Here is a 16,446-nt window from a genome sequence, read left to right as displayed (position 1 = left end):
CCCTCGGGCGTCGCTCAGATCCCGCCCAGGCTTCACGCTGGCCCCGCCCCTCAGGCCCCGCCCTTCTCCGTCCCAGGGAAGTTTCGTCAGCTCTCCCTTTCCGCCCCGCCCTGCCCCGCCCCTGCTAGGGTCGCGGCCAATCCCTACTCGGCTCCGCCTTGTTCCGCCAGGGGGCGACAGCGGTCGGGAAAGGACGCGCGGCGCGGAGGCGGGGCCATCTTGGCCGCGGCGCGGCGCGGGTCTGCTATGTCGTCCCGGCCGGAGCCCGGCGGCGCGAGGGCGGGCGCCGTGCGGCGGCCGCGGGAACCCGAGCACGAGTTGCGGCGGCGCCGGGAGCAGAAGCGAAAGCGACGGGACGCGGAGCAGCTGCGGGAGCTGCGACACCTGGAGCACTTGTGAGCGCGGCCGCTCTTACGGGACGGGAGCCACCGGGCCTGTGGCCGCGCGGCCGGGTGGGGGGCTTCGCGGGCTCGCGGCGGGGAGACAACCACAGAGGTCCAGTCGTGGAGGTCGCACGCGGGGCGTCGCGTGGGGCGGTCTGTGTCACTGACGGGGGCGGGGGGCTGGGGACGGCGGGGGCGGGGTGGGTGTTTCTGGCTGGGCGCTGCGGGTTGTCCCCGCCGAGCCTCCGGACCTCGGTGGCACGAGGGCTCGCGCCGTCATTCCCGAGCACGTCCTAGGTAGTGGTCCATTTTAGACGAAACCCAGCTGTTCAGACCTGTTCGTGTATCTGCAATTTATCAACAATGCTTGCTCCAGATAATCAATGTGCCAACCAGGGATGGTCAGGTGTCCTGCAGTTGTGTTTTGGGGTGCTGGTGTTCAAGAGCCGCAAGAAGAAAATCTGATTAAAAACTATAGATTTGGTTTCTGTCAGTTTGACATCTGTTGGTGTGTGCCTCCAGTACCTTGGCTGGACGTTTTTCCTCTCCTTAAATTAATTGTGCACCCACCATATGGTGGTTCAGATATCAACACGCAGGTGTGGTTTTAGTTTCTGCTCAGCCCCTGCTTTAGAGACGGCCAGACAGTTTCCGTTTCTCCTCCCGACAGCAGTTTTCCTTTGGGTGGGTGTTGTCTAAACTTAGGAGCCATGCACGTACACATTGTGGGAGTTCTAGCAGTTGAACCCAAGGCCTAAGTGGCCTATCACTGAGCAACATCCTTAGCTCCTTGCTCTCTAGAGGTGTTGCCCCTCTTTCCCCTCTTTGTCTTCCCTTCCCTTCTCCACTCCTCCCCTTTCCCTCCTCATCCCTCCTTAATGTCCCTTCTTACCTCTCATTTCTTTTTTGATTTTTGGGTTAGGGTCTCACTGCATAGTCCAGGCCAACCTTAAACTCACTGTGTAGCCCAGGCTGGCCTCGAATGTGGGGCAGTCTTCTTGCCTCAGCTCCTGGGTGCTGGCATTACAGGTATGGACCACCACAGCCAGTCTCTCTTAATGCAAATAAATGAGCAGTGATCGTGGTAGGAAAAAATTTAGAAAAAGCTGGACTCAAGCTCTGTAAAATATTTATGTTGTCCTCACCAGTGACAAACATACAGTAGAACATTCTTGGATTCTAGCTACATTAATGATTGTATACAGGTAAGGCTTGCTGTGGAGGCGGGCACACAGTGACTGGCAGAAGCCCATCACCTCTACAGCAGCCTTACCTTGGCCTGTGCTCTGGCATGAGGTGCTTTACCCCTCATGGCTACTAAGTCAGAAAGTGATCATTGGCCTACATGGTGTTTGCTACTCAATCAAAGAAAGTATTAAAACTAAAACTTTTGACAAATTAAACTTAGCAGCCTCTTCTGTCTCAGCAGAGTGACAGAAAGTGAAAGTGGGCCAGAGTGCAGGCCTGGATTGCGACTTCTGGATGCCAGGGCCCTACGACTCCCACAGTGTCTTAGGGAATGGGCTATAGCTTGTGGATAGGATCCTCAGGGCACATACATCTGCCAAGGGAGAGTATTGCAGTCACTCTTGTGTTCTGAGACTTATGACCTAATGAAATGGCACAACAGAGAGGGAGACAGAGAGGGAGGAGCTGGGGACAGGAGCACACCCAGGTCAGCTGGGCTCCTCACCTTCAGCCAGGCCTCTGCTCCTCTAGCACAGTCAGCTGGAACTACATGTGGACACATCCACTGCTGAGTGTGATGCCCCCTGATCCAGCTGCCTCCCAGAGACCCACTCTGAATGCATGAGCCTTGGGTCATTTGGAACCCAGACATAGCAGAAGGCATGGGGGGAGGGCTGAGCAGGAGCAGGCCCACCTCTGGGCCTCTGCCCTGGCTCCCCCAGCTGTGGTAGAACACAGAGCACCCTTTCCCTGGCACCTGACTTCTGGAGAGTCATGGTAGGGAGCTAGGTAGATCACCAGACAGAGCCACCATGGTCCTGGAATCACCTTCTGCATTCTGTTGCTTTCTCTCCTTCTAAATTAAAATCACTATTTTGGGACAATACTTGACTCTTGCAGTGAATTTAAATTCTGGATCTCTGCAGGCTGTGATGTAATAGTACCAGTTGGTTTACATAGGGTCGGCATGCTCAGCCTGTTTTGTTAACAGATTATAATACGGCCTTAAGTTTTACTAAAAACAGCCTTTGCATTCTGACCTGGAAGTTACCTTTCATGCTTTGAAGTGTGCTATGTTCCTGCCAACGTGGCTGACGGAGTTTTGGTTTTGTGTTTGCTTTCCAGTTATGAGAAGCCTCCTCCTGGGCTGATCAAGGTCAGTGCGATGCCTGCACTCTTGGTTGTTCTGCTCCATGTGCTGCAGACGCAGTAACTTGCTCTGGGAGATGGGTGCACAGCCTGTGAACCTGCCGTCCTGAGCCCCCTGCTTCTGCCCCGCAGCCACCAGACAGGCACCGCTGAGGGCTGTGCTGTGCCAACCTGCAGTCCTGAGTGCCACACCACTTTCCTTGTCTGCTCCCCCAGCTTCTCAGGCTACTGTGTTGGGGTCTCTATGGTCCTTAGCTCAGACAGTGCCCCCTGAGGAAGCCTAGATACCACTGCAGCCTCTGGGCAGTAGTAACCCTTGCCAGGTGCCGTCGGGGACTGCTGCATGGGAGGATCAACAGCCACAGGCAAAAGCCAAGAAATCTGTCTCATCTTATAGGTACCTTGCAATTTAAAAAAAAAAAAACACTTCTAAAAATCATTATTTTTAGTATAAATTATTTATTCTTTGTTTTGAGACAGGGTCTTGCTATGTGGTTCAGGCTGGCCTTGAATTAACTACATAAGGCTATGTGCGGTAGAGCACACCTGTAATCCCAGCCCTCAGGAGAATGGTTGCAAGTTCAAGAGCATCCTGTGCTACAAAGTGAGCTCAAGGCCAGCCTGAGCTGGATAGCAAGACCTGGTCTCAGAAAGACAAATAAAAGAATTACGTATGTAGCCACAGCTGGCCTGACTCTCATGGCCATCCTTCTGCCTTAGTCTTTTGAATTTGGGGGATTATAGGTGTGTACTACCATACCCAGCTCCTCTAGTATAGATTTAATACTCACAGGAACATTTTTTAAAAATCAGAAAGGAAGAATAAAAGCAGCTCAGTTTTAAGTGTAGTTACTTACTGGTCACTGCATGGCTGTGGCCTTCAGCATAGCGAGCAGTTGTGACATAACTTGCACCCTCCATTGTTCTAGAAACCTGGGTGTGTTAGTTCCTATACCTGGGCACACTCCACAATTTGCAGGTTGGGAACCTTTTTTGATCTTGATTGTTTTTTTTTTTTTGTTGTTGTTGTTTTTTTTCTTGTAGTAATGGAGATTGAGCCCAGGGCCTTTACACTGAACTTTTATCCCCAGCCCTTCTCTACTTTTTATTTTTTGAGGCAAGATCTAAGTTATTTTTGGCTAGCCTCAAACTTGCAATCTTCCTGCCTTGGCCTCCCAAAGTGCTGAGATGGCTCTAGGAGTGAGAATGTGGAGCTCACAGATCCTTCGTGGGTTATGTGGAGGACAGGCAGGGCTTCACCAGGAGCTTTCCTCTACCAGTATCTGTTTCTGGTGTAGCCCTTTCCTACCTGCCTCCTCATCTCTCCTGTTAGGTGTGACTTGCTTTTCTCTGTGGTTCACGAGGCTAGTGAGGATGAGCAGGAGCAGGCCAGGCCTGTGGGTTCCAGGCAGGAAGGAGCGAGCCCAAGCTTTAGCACAGGTTGCTGACGTGCTCCCACCTCCGTGCAGGAAGATGAGAGCAAGCCAGAAGACTGCATTCCTGACGTGCCAGGCAATGAGCACGCCCGGGAGTTCCTGGCTCACGCGCCCACAAAAGGACTCTGGATGCCACTGGGAAAGGAGGTCAAAGTGATGCAGTGTGAGTACAGTGGGGCTCCAGGAGCACCTGTTACACATTAGTCACGTGCACACTGTACAGACGCATTTGCTCCTTTCTGTGACCTCTATGCATCTGTGTCACAGCCAAGGCCTGGTGTCCATGGCTAGAGGAGGAGGTGCTGCACAGTTTCAGTTCCTGGCTTGTTGTGCCCATCCTGGGTCCTTCCTGGGAACTAGGCTGCCCGGGGTACCCCACAAAGCATACTCATGGGAATACACTCAGGCGTGCAGAAGGGCAGCCTGGCATATTGGTCCCCTCTGTCAAGAGTGTGAGTGGTACTTTTTCTCATGTCACCAGGCCCCTCAGGAGCACAAGAACTGTCCTCCAGAACAAAGCCATTTCCATAGGTTGGTCTGCACACATGTAGGGTCCTGTATAGCTGCCTTCTGGGCAGGTGTGAGGAGTTGGAATGAACAGTGTCTGATGTGTCACAGACTGTCCTACAAGACAGCCTCTGGCAAAACCAGGCTGTCCCAGCTCCTGCTAACAAGTAAGTGGGAAAGCACTAAACCCTGCCTGTCGTGGGTCCCAGGCTGTCTCGACGGATTTGTTTTTATAAGATTGTCTAAAATGAGAAAAATGTCAGCAAGGCAAATAGTGGTTATGTGTTTTCTAAATCTGTCCATGAGAAAACCAAGCCTGGTTCTAGGAATTCATTGTGAAAGTGTCAAAAACACAAGGAGCTTTCTAGCTAGGCATGGTGGGACAGCCACTTGGGAGGCTAAGACAGGAGGATCAATTAATCAGCTGTGAAACTGTCTCGTTCATATTTATTTCTCAATTAAAAAATATATAAAAATAATAATAATAATAATTTCAAAAAAAAAAAAAAAAAGAAAGGAGGATCAGAAGTTCAAGTCTTGCTTAAGCAACTTAGTGTGATCCTTTCTCAAAATTTTAAAAAAAGGAGGATGGGGAAAGGGCATATGGCTTAGTGAGAGGATCCTAATTTCAACAAAAAAAGAAAAAGCTTTTGTTGTTATTGTTGTTTTAGGTTTAGACTTGGTTTTCTTCTTTTTTTCTCATGTCTTGCTCTTCCTCACTCCCTCTTTCTTTCTCTGTACTAGAGATTGCACTCACCAACTTGCAGTCCTCTTGCCTCAACTTCTCATATAGCTGAGATTACATGGTATCTGTCTGTGTTAGTCTTTTATTTGTTTGTTTGTTTTTTGCAGAACCAGGGATTGAACTCAGGCCCTTGTGCTTGCCAGGCAAGCGCTTTTTCTAATGAGCCATCTCCCTGGCCCTGTTAGTCATTTATTTCACGGCTGCAGTGGATTCAGCTCATAATTAGCTGGCACTGCAGCAGAAACACCATGGCAGTAAGGCCTAACAGAACAACTGCCCACTGTATGGTATGGAGCAAGCGGAGTAAGTAAGGGAGGAACCGTGACAGGAGTGCACCTGCTAGGCCACCTGCCCGTGGTCCACCTCCAAGCCAGCCCCATCTCCTCACAGCACGTTGAGTGATAGACTCACTGATGGGTGAATCCATTGATGAGTACAGCACTTCATGATCCAGTTACCTTTGGAAAGTCGTATCTCTGAATTTGGAGACTTAAGAGTTACATTTTAGATCTGCACTGTAACTACGCACCACCATGCCATCTAGGTATTACTTCTTGATTGTGCAATGAAAGATGAGAATGTGGCTGTTGCATTTGCCCTCATTAGACAAGTACCCTTACTGAATCTCATTTTCCCAGTAATTATGTCCCAGTGGTTAATTTGGTATTTGTTGTGTTATATTCAGAGGTAAGTCAGAATAAACAGATTACTTTCCCTCTATCCTACATAATGTCCCCATCCCAAAATGAATGCTACAGTATTTTTTAGTTTAGTTTTGCTATTTTTTTCCATATATTAGTTTTTAAATCAACATCAATTTATTCTCAATCTTGAATCCAAGACCTTTGATTCTGACACTTGAGGTGTTCTGTAAGTTTCATCGTCTGGTTCGCTGTGCAGGGACCTGCCTTTACCATCTACTCCCACCTGTCTCTCCCAAATTCATATCTTGAAGCACAGGAATTGGGTTGGGTGAGGTCATGAGATTGAGGCTATCATGATGTGATTAGTAACCTTTTTTTTAAAAAAAGTCACTAGAAAGCTTCATGTTTTTTCAGGTGCCTGGTGCAGCAGAGAAACAGGCAGAAAGAAAAAGGAAAGGGGCTTTATTGTCTTTGAGGACACGGAGAGAATGTGCAGAAGATAAGGAATTCTCTCAATTGGAACAAAGGGAGGCTGAGGCTTTTATGGCCTTTTGTCAAGGGTGAAGTTTGAGGATGTTTAGATATACCTGAGGGAGCTGATTGGGGGTCTTCCTTGAGGTGGCAGGAAGAATGAAAGGAAATTGTACCCTGGGCTAAGTTGGAAAAGAAGGGAGCAGGTGGTCTTGGGGAAGATGGGCTTTTGTTTCAAGGGCTTTAGCCATATTAGGTGACCACCATGATGATTTAACAAATTATACTAGAGCCAGAACCTGTCAGTCTCTATCCCCCTTTTTCTTCTGTCAGTCTTGAGCTCTCTTTTCCTCTCTGCCCTGGGAAGACAAAGGGAGAGGACAGTCATCTGCAAGCAGGAAAGAACTGCCGTTCCACACCAGTGCCACAGACTTGCCTTGCTCTGATCTCAGAAATCTGACCTCCATAGCTGGAAATGGTTTCTATCCTTAAGCCATTAGTGGTAGCGTTCAGTATGGCAGCCTCACAGGATAGACACACCGTCCGCCAGTTCTCCTTCCTGCCTCCTGTTTTCCTGTGTCTGAGTGTTCCCTCCACACCTTTTGTCTCTGCATTCTCTTCTTCTGGTAGGATGATTCCTCTGGGAGTGGCCTTTAGGCTGGATGTGATAGTACACACCTGGAATCCCAGCTGTTTGGATGGCTCATGCAGGAGGACAAAGTTTTCACAGTATTGGTCATCTAACCCAGGCGTCCACTACCATGCCCAGCACCCCAGCCCTTTTTATTTTTTGAGAGCAGACTCATACTAAGTTGCCCAGTCTGGCTTCAAACTTGGAATCCTCTTGCCTCCGCCTCCGTAGTAACTGAGTAATAGATGTACATCACCATGCCTCACTATGGTATATCATTTTTTAGATGAGTCTTCATCATTTTTAAAAATCATTTATCCATCTATCTCTGTTTGGTACAGGGTCTCACTACACAGTTTGGACTCCGTAGTGATCCTCCTGCCCCAGCCTCCCCAGTGCTGAGATTACAGGCATGCACCAACACACCCACTTTCGGTGACTGGCAGTACACTCAGAGTTTGTTCTAGGGTGGGCACAGCATGTGGTACCAGGGATCAAACCCGGGTCCTTGTGCTTGCCAGGCAGGTATGACCACCTGCTATCTCCCTAGCCTGAATCGTCATCACTTTTATGGAAGGAGATGAAAGCAGAAAAGTTCCCACTATCACCTAGAGATCTGTAATTTTTTTCTTTTAAAAAATTTTACCTGTAATCCAGAGGCCAAGGCACAAAGATGGTAATTTTAACTCGAGCCTACTTGAGAACTTAGCAGGATCCTGTTTCAAAAAAACCACAAAAGGAGCTAGGGGTGCACCTCAGTGTGAGGATCCCAGTTCAGCCCTCCATGCTGTTTCGTATGGAGATATAGTAACTTGTATTTTGCTAAAGATTTCACATTTCTCCTGCAGTGCTGGGGTTGAACCCAGCTCCTGGCACATGCTGGGCAAATGCCCTCCTAGTAAGTGACATCCCAGCCCTCACAAGTATTCTTATTAAGAAGTTAATGGAGCTTATGTTTCATCTCCCTGACTTGTTCCTTTTAAGGCTCTGGAGAACCCCAAGTAATGTATCCACGTGGTCACAAGTGGTAGTTTCCAAAGTGGGATATTTTTGCTTTTGGATCCTGAGCGGCCTTTGCTGCTCTTTTCTTCCACATAATATAAATCTGATTAAACTCAGACCCCTCTCAGATGAGAAAATGTACGCACGCACACACTTGCATTGAGTTCTAGAACTTGGGCATTAATTAGAAAACTGATTCTAGAACTTTTAACTTGTCTACAAATCACCAGTGCAGCTTTACTTATCTTTTGTGGTGCTGGGGGTAGAACTCAGGATCTTGTCAGCCAGTGCATCTTTTTTCTTTATTTTATTTTTTACAGTGCCAAGGAGTCAAACCCAGGGCCTCACACACAGATAAGCACTTAACCACTGAGCTGCACTCTCAGGAGGCCCCTCGTACATCTTCTCAAACCCAAATTATTTATCATTATTCCTGAGTAGCCTAAGAGCCTGCATGACTAAGTCTCTTGTTGAGCCGTCCCTTTGCTGTGGACCATGCATGGGATTGCACCAGTCATATTCCCTGGAATCGGACATTGATTTTAAGCAGAAACAGTATCTCAGGTATCTAGTGCTTATCTTAGCACCGGTGTTCCACGGCTTCTCACATCCACTCATCTTTCCCACAGAGACAGACACTTCTTCCTCAGAATTCCCTTTTCAATAATTCCTGCATCTGCTCCAATAAAAAATAGGGAAAATTCTCCCTTTTTTTGTGTGTCACTGGGGATTAAACCCAGGACTTCACATATGTTAGACCAGCATTTTAGCATTCGAGCGCTATCTATCCCCAGCCATTTTTTAATTTAATTTTGAGATAGAATTCCTTTAAATTGCCCAGGCTGGTCTTCAACTTGTACTTTTCCTGTCTCAGCCTCCTGAGTAGCTGGGATTACTGACATGTGCCGCCTTGCCAAGTTGTTTCTTTCAGTATCATACAAGTTTTCTGTGGTTGCCATTACAAACCTAACTGACTGATCTTGGGCTAGCCAGATAGCTCAGTGGACTAAAGTGCCTGCTTAGGCAGAACACAGTGACTAGGGTTCGATCCCCACCCTGCTGGGCCAGCAAATGAGACTGGCTGTGGTGGTGCATGCCTGTAATCCCAGCACTTAAGAGGCTGAAAACAGGAGGATCACTACAAGTCTGATCTATGTAGTGAGACCCTGTAGACCTGTACTAAATACATTTAACATAGTGTAATTTTTGATTCTGTGTTTTCATTATATCTGTCTTCATTTTTTTTTTTCTTTTTTTTGCAGAACCAGGGATTGAACTCAGATCCTTGAGTTTGTCAGTCAAGCACTTATCCTACTGAGCCACCTCCCCAGCCCACTAAATACATTTAAAAAAAAAAAAATTGGCCGATCGTCCCTGGGGTCTGGCTTCCTGCTTCCTGATGTTGATCAGTACTCAAAGAACCCAGACAGGTTCTTTCTGAGCTTGCTGTTTTCATATAGTCTCCTAACTTGCTTCACATCCACCTGTGTTCATCTGCCCAGTTCATCTGACTGTAGAGCAAATTAGGAGACTGTATGAAAACAGCGAGCTCAGTAAGAACCTATTTGGGTGCTGACCCACATCCAGATGGAAATGAGTGACGAACACGGGTGAGAGAAGTTGGCTGTGTTCCTAGTTCCTTTTCCCCAGAGCTCAATGCCTGTTGTCCATAATCACTGATACTCACTGAAGATGTCATTTCTCCATGTGGCCTTGAAACGTGCTTGTGTATTCCTCATACTCCTTTGTGAGGGCTTTGTTATTTCTCATAAACCTCTTCAAAAAGTTTCCCTATTCTGCATAAACTTACATTAGCATTCTGACAGCATTAACATCTTAAGAGAATTAGTAACTTTATTTACTTGAAGGTAAGGGATCTGTATAGTAGTTGATTCAACCTGAGAAATAATCTATCTGTTCTTGTGTCTAAATTTATAAGTGAAAATCAGAGCCACTTGATTAATGGAAAATACTCTCCAAAATATACTGAGATATGTAAAAATTAATTTGCTTTTAGTGATATATTGAGTTGCTTTACAAAAGGCCTGGGGAGATAGTTCAGTGGTCTAAGTGACTGAATTGCTTCACAAATACTTGGTGATGGAATATTTCTCAAACTGCAGTAGTCAAGGATGCTTACAAAAGCCATCCATCCACTGGTTGCCTTTGCTTTTAAAGTTTAAGCTACTGAAGAAAAACTTTAATCTACTGAAATGACCTCTTTGGTGAAGCTCTTAATAGGTATATTTCTCTTTATTTGTTTTTAGGTTGGCGTTGCAAACGGTATGGTCACCGAACAGGTGACAAAGAATGCCCTTTCTTTATCAAAGGCAACCAAAAGTTGGAACAGTTCAGAGTGGTGAGTAAACCTGAAGTGTCAGTTTACATTTCTCAGCAATGGTGACCACTGGTGAGTTGGCCGGCGCCCTACACTCTATACCTGTTCCCCAAAGACTCTTGGCCAGGGTGTGTGACATTGACTTCTCCACTGTGACGCATTTGTGTGAGTTAACTCTATCAAAAAACTACATATTACACTGTTTGCTTCTGCCTTGGAAACAGTGACTTTTCCTAAAGCAGACATTATCTATTCAACTCCCATTTAATAAAAAGTCATGTTTCATAATTAAAGTCAGAACTTTTATTTCTCAGGTTTTATCTAAAGATTGTCTTCCTATTTTCAGGTAGAAGTGTGTGTGTGTGTGTGTGTGTGTGTGTGTGTGTGTCCTGTCTGGATGATGGTAGAGCAGATGTCATTTTCTCACTTTAACAGAATCTACTCCCAGGGGTCCTGGTGGCACCTCACCATTCAGTGACTGCTTCTGTCCTGTGGCCTGGGCTGCTTGGTGACTGTACTGGGTTTTCAGCATATGTCACAAGCCTGAAGACTCCTCCAGACTTTTTAGGACTTTCTAAGTTTTGTGGGGGCTTTCTGGCAGGGTGGTGGTGGTTGTGGTTAGTAACTGGGGATCGAACTCAAAACCTTGTACCTGCCAGGCAGGCACTTATGCCACTGAACTATCTCCCCAGCCTCCAGTTTTGCATTTTCGTTTTACTTGAAAAACAATTATGGGGCCAGGGAGATAGCTCAGTAGAATAAGCACTTGCCTGGCAAGTGCAGGGTCCTGAGTTCAATCCCCAGTACTGCAAAAAGAAAAAAAAAAAGAGTTTGTCAGCTTCCAGACAACTGTGTGTGGAGGGGGACATCCCACAGCATCTCTGCCTGCAGATGCTGTCCCCAACTTGAAAAACAATTCTGGACCTAGGAGAATGAAGGTAAGATGTCAGTTTGTATAGATAATATGAAATACAATTTGTTGATAAATCTTAAAAACCTTAACATATTTTTTAAGTTGGTTGTTCAACTGCTAAAAATTTACCATATGGATGTAATGCCCGTACCTACAAAACTATTTATTTTTTTTTGGTACCAGGGATCAAACTCAGGACCTTGTATTTGCCAGGCAGGTTTTTAAGCCACTGAGCTATCTTATATCACAAAACTCTTATAGGCCTAATTTTTTTTCAAAAATCTTTTATTCATTCGTTCATTCATTCATTCATTTGATACAGGGTCTCACTATGTAGTTTGGACTTAGAGTGATCCTGCTATCTCAGCCTCTGCAGAGCTGGGATTATAGGACTGCTATCTCAGCCTCTCCAGAGTAGGGATTATAGCCCTGCAGTACTATGCCTGGTTTCAGTGGCCAACACAGCATGTGGTACCAGGGATCAAATCTGGGTCCTTGCACATGCCAGGCAGTTGCTTAGCCTGCAGAGCTATCTCCCTGTCCCATATAGGCCTAATATTAGCAACTATATATTGATATGATTAAGAAAAAATAAACTAAAGTAATATAAGAAACAGCATCTTAGTATAACAACATTGTAATGTAGTAAGTTTTTAGACATTAGCAATTATGTTTTAGAAGAATGTATAAAAATGCTTGTAGGGCCGGGGAGATGGCTCAGTAGAATAAGCGCTTCCCTGGCAAGCGCAAGGGCCTGAGTTCAATCCCCGGTTCCACAAAAAAAAAAAAAAAAAAATTGTAAAGGGCAAAATGGCATACATTACCATAATAAATGTTAATAGTAATTATCTCTTCATAGAAAAAGATTTAAAATTTTTTAGTGTTTTGGTAATTTGTATGAGAAACATGTGCTTTTTAAAAAGGCACTTGAGATACTTTGCGTGGCATTTTCCCTACATATAAAGCCACTTTAAATCATCTAAATGATATAAGAATATATTTGCCAAGCTGAGCATAGTAGTGCACACCTGTAATCCCAGCACTAAGGAGGCAGAGACAGGAGAATCACTGCAAGTTTGAGGCCAGCCTGGGCTGCAAAGTGAGTTCAAGGCCAGCCTGAACTTCATGGTGAAACCTTGATTCAAAAAGACTAATTAAAGACAGAACATATTTGCCTTATTAAATGGGAACCTCGCCTTAGGATTTTTACCACCAACTCCATTCCTGCCTCCCTCCGCAGAGTGGTGTCAGGGGTGTTATATATGTATTTCCTGACTTACTTGGGTCTACAACATGTACACATGGATGAGTCATTCTTCTGTAGCATATTGCAATGCATTTGCTTCACTTAATATTGTGTCTTGGTCATCTGCCCAGTAATTCTCAACTTGGCTACTTTCTTATTCTGGGACCATGCCACTGTATTATGCAGTTATTTCCTCATCAAGAATATTTAGGTATTCCCTGTGTTTATCTAATTGGAAAGTTTCTTTTGTATCTTTGGTAAGTTTACATTGATGGGGCTTTTAAAAAATGAATTGAGTATGTTATGTATAAAGTTATATCAAATGATTTAAAAGCCTGGTTTAAGGGCTGGTGATGCATCTCAGCGTCAAAAGTGCCTGCCTGGCAAGTGCCAGGTCCTGAGTTCGATCCCCAGTACCAAAAAAACCCCAGAAACCTTGTTTATTTTGGTGGCATATATTTCTTACTTCACTAGTGTCCATGAAGCCTAACCAAACCTTACCTTTCTCTGACCCTTAAGGCACATGAAGATCCCATGTACGACATCATTCGGGAGAACAAGAGACATGAGAAGGACGTGAGGTGAGTCCTGGTAGTGGTGATATCTGCTTGGTCTTAAACTGAGTAGGACTTGGAACAACCGTTCTCATGTGATATTGGAACCTCGGGCTTGAGCTGTAAGTGGCAGGGAAAGTGAGGCTGAGCGGGCCAATGTGGGGTTGGGCAGCCAGAGCAGGGACAGGCGTGCCAGTATGCTCCCATGGGGCCTGGGTCCAGTGGTGGGCATGGCCAGGCCTACTTGTGCCACTGGAATTCAATTGGCACTGCTATTTGGCATCTGCTTGCATTGTACAGTTTATTCTTTCATGTGATTTGGTTTATCTTTGCCAATATCACTGAGGATCTGAACTTTTTAGTATGTGATGCTAGGGATGAAACCCAAGGCCTCATGTGTTAGGCAATTTCTCTACCGTAGAGCCACATGCCCAGCCTTGATCTTTTTCAGAGTGAGCTATGTTATCCAGGCTGGTCTGGAATTCATGGGTTCAAGTCTTCCTTCTGTCTCAGCTGCCTTAGGACCTGGGATTATAGGTGTTTTCTGTTATAATTTATTCTTCGATATGATTAAATAGAGTGCTCAAAAGAGGGGCTTGTTTTCAGTTGGTTGCATGGAATCATACCCCTTTGGGAGGGTGATGACTGGCAGATTGAGTGGTAGGGGACCTTCAGTGCATGTGGCTGTTAGAAGTCACAGTTCAGTGGCTCCACAAACATGGAGAGATACTAGGACGGTGAAAATCAATATTGTGTTTAGCAAGGTTATTACAGCTCCCCCTACCCTAATACTTATTTTAAGTCATTTACTCATTTGAGGAAGCTGCCTTGAGTGGAAACTCAAGAGTCCTTTGCCCGATCTTGCACGCCTAGGATCCAGCAGCTGAAACAGCTCCTGGCCGATTCCACCTCAGAAGACGACGAGAGCAGCTCCGGGTCCTCAGAGTGTAGAGAGAAGCACAAGAGGAAGAAGAAGAAGGAGAAGCACAAGAAAAGGAAGAAGGAAAAGAAAAAGAAGAAGAAAAGGAAGCAGAAATCTTCCAAGTCAAATGAGAGTTCGGACTCGGAGTAAGGTAGACACCATGCTGAGCCCCTCAGAAACCCAGCATTGTGGCCTGAATGGAGGGGACCTATGGAGAGCAGTGAGGAGAGGACATCAGGTCTGTGGAGATATTCACCACTTCCTGAGTTACGCTGCACTGTTTCCCCGTGCCAGGCCTCCCTGATGTCACACAGGAGAGCTCTTAATGTCTAGGAACCTGGGACCTCTTTGTGGCCTTCATGAGCAGTAGGACCAGGGACTCTGGGTGGCCATGTGGGCCTGCCCTGGTCTAGAGTGCGCTGTTCTAGTGTAGCTCCGTCCCCTGGCTTCAGGTTGGCTGTCTGTGTTGTTGAGGATAATAAAAGCTTGTGATTTATTTTTCAAACATAGTCATTTATTTCTGAAGAACCCAAGCATATGGTTCAAGCTAAGAATACTTTAGCCATGAAAACTCACACTCCTTCCTTTACCCAAGTCCTTCCAAAAGGCCTACCATTGTCACCAATGTGTGGTGATGTTTTTTGGACTCATCACATGGACAGGGAGGGCTTTTCACACAGCTGCTGCACAGGTCCACGTGACCCTTTAAGACTCAGCAGTGTGAACCGGCTGTCCCCACATACAGCTCACATACAGCTGTGCTGCTATCTGACCTGACACAATTCACTGCTCTGGGGACAGAGGTGACTGACAGCAACGAAGCCTCACATGGCTACGCTATACTCAGCTTGCCTAGACCTCACTGCTGGAGTCCCAGAATTCTTAGTCCGTGACTCAAGAGGTCCAAGGACGTGGGGCTAGCTTGGCCACTCCCCTCCTGCTGCCTAAGCCCAGTCTGCTCAAGCAGTCATCTCTGAACTCTGGCTACAGAGGCAGGGTGGGCAGGTGCCGGGAGAACAGCGTATCTGTCCTCACTGAGCTACAGTGTGCTGGATCCTGCTCCAAGGCAGTGTGTCTCAGTCAGAGTTCCAGAAACACTGCCACTTCTTCCTCTTCCTTTTTAAAGAGCAGCCAGTCCAGGACCAAATGAACCCATCCCACTGATCTGCCAGTGCTACTGGTCTAGGTCTTGAAAAGGACTTCCCAGACACACATGGTCCAGGGTAGAACTCTGAGGACTTAACTTTGCTTTAACTTTTTTTTCCTTTTTTCTGCGGCTCGAACTCCAGGCTTGCCACAGACAAGGCAAATGATCTACCACTGTGTCCTTAAGACTTCTACAAACAAAAAGGTGAGGGGAGTCACCTTCCACTCGTCATTATTAAGTTTTGGATCCCACACCAAGGCTACTAGATAACAAATCACACAGGGCTAGAACTCAGTTAGTGTACTTCATGAGCATGCCCAAGCCTCTGAGTTCCATCCCCAACAATACACACACACGTGCGCAAACACACACACACACAATCAGCCACGCTCACTGATGTTCCCATACATCTGTTACCTCCAAACTGAGCAGGACCTGAGCTCATAAAGCCAACTCGTAAGCCACAGCTTGGCTCCCTGCCTGTCCCAGCCCGGGACTTGGAACATCTGAACAGCACTTACTTCACCAACACCACCCCTTACCCGCCAGCCCATCTTCCCAACCTGGCCTGCCCTGTGGTGTGCAGCGCGTCCAGCACAGCCCAGGCCCCCTCTTCCTGCTTCTCCAGGACTGGCACTGAAGTGTTACAAGACAGGGAGAAGGAGGTGATCAGTGTTCCAATTAAACCACGAGAGCCCCAGAGTTTTCCCTGGCTGGTAACCAAAGAGGACATCAGGTTCTCAGCCTGCGAGAGACTCCATGTGCCTTTGCTGGCTTTAATGGTGAAGGCGCAGGGCCATATGATGACTCCAGGTGCTGATGAGCAAATGGGTACCTCAGTCTCACAGCCACAGGAGCTGTGCTCACCAACCTCACAAGTGTGCAGGGTCTCTCCCAGAGGCCTCTGGGTAGGAGCCCAGCCCTCTAGTAGCTTGGTTTTGGTCATGAGCCTGCCTAAGTGACAAGCCTGTGGCATCATCACTAGCATTGGTTTTGGTCATGCATTGAATTGGGTTTCCCTCCTCCCCTCAGGCCTGTCAGGGAAAAGATTAAAAGTAATGAGAGGGGGCTGGTGAGATGGCTCAGTGGTCTAAAGCACCTACTTAGAACAAGCTTAGCAAAGCACGGGGACCACGGTTCAATCCCCCAGCACCACATGCCAGCCAGCCC

At 46.7% G+C, this 16,446-nt stretch overlaps 1 protein-coding gene across 3 annotated transcripts; it reads left to right on the top strand.

The window, feature by feature from the left end:
- Positions 1-216: 216 nt before the first annotated feature.
- Positions 217-14,634, top strand: LOC101569321 (retinitis pigmentosa 9 protein). 3 transcript variants are annotated; one of them, XM_023713444.1, is made up of 6 exons: positions 217-395; positions 2,697-2,727; positions 4,190-4,319; positions 10,424-10,515; positions 13,173-13,234; positions 14,081-14,634. In XM_023713444.1, exons 1-6 carry the CDS (start codon positions 247-249, stop codon positions 14,277-14,279), a joined length of 663 nt encoding a protein of 220 aa, XP_023569212.1. In that variant the 5' UTR covers positions 217-246; the 3' UTR covers positions 14,280-14,634. The 3 variants fall into 3 exon arrangements, with proteins under 3 accessions (XP_023569212.1, XP_023569213.1, XP_023569214.1); XM_023713445.1 differs by having other exon boundaries at positions 14,031-14,193; XM_023713446.1 differs by having other exon boundaries at positions 14,027-14,108.
- Positions 14,635-16,446: the final 1,812 nt, after the last annotated feature.

Source organism: Octodon degus, unplaced genomic scaffold, assembly GCF_000260255.1.
Source record: "Octodon degus isolate 3935 unplaced genomic scaffold, OctDeg1.0 scaffold00031, whole genome shotgun sequence".
NCBI lineage: Eukaryota > Metazoa > Chordata > Mammalia > Rodentia > Octodontidae > Octodon > Octodon degus.
Note: the sequence above shows the minus strand (reverse complement) of the source record. Positions and strands in the feature narration are given on the sequence as shown.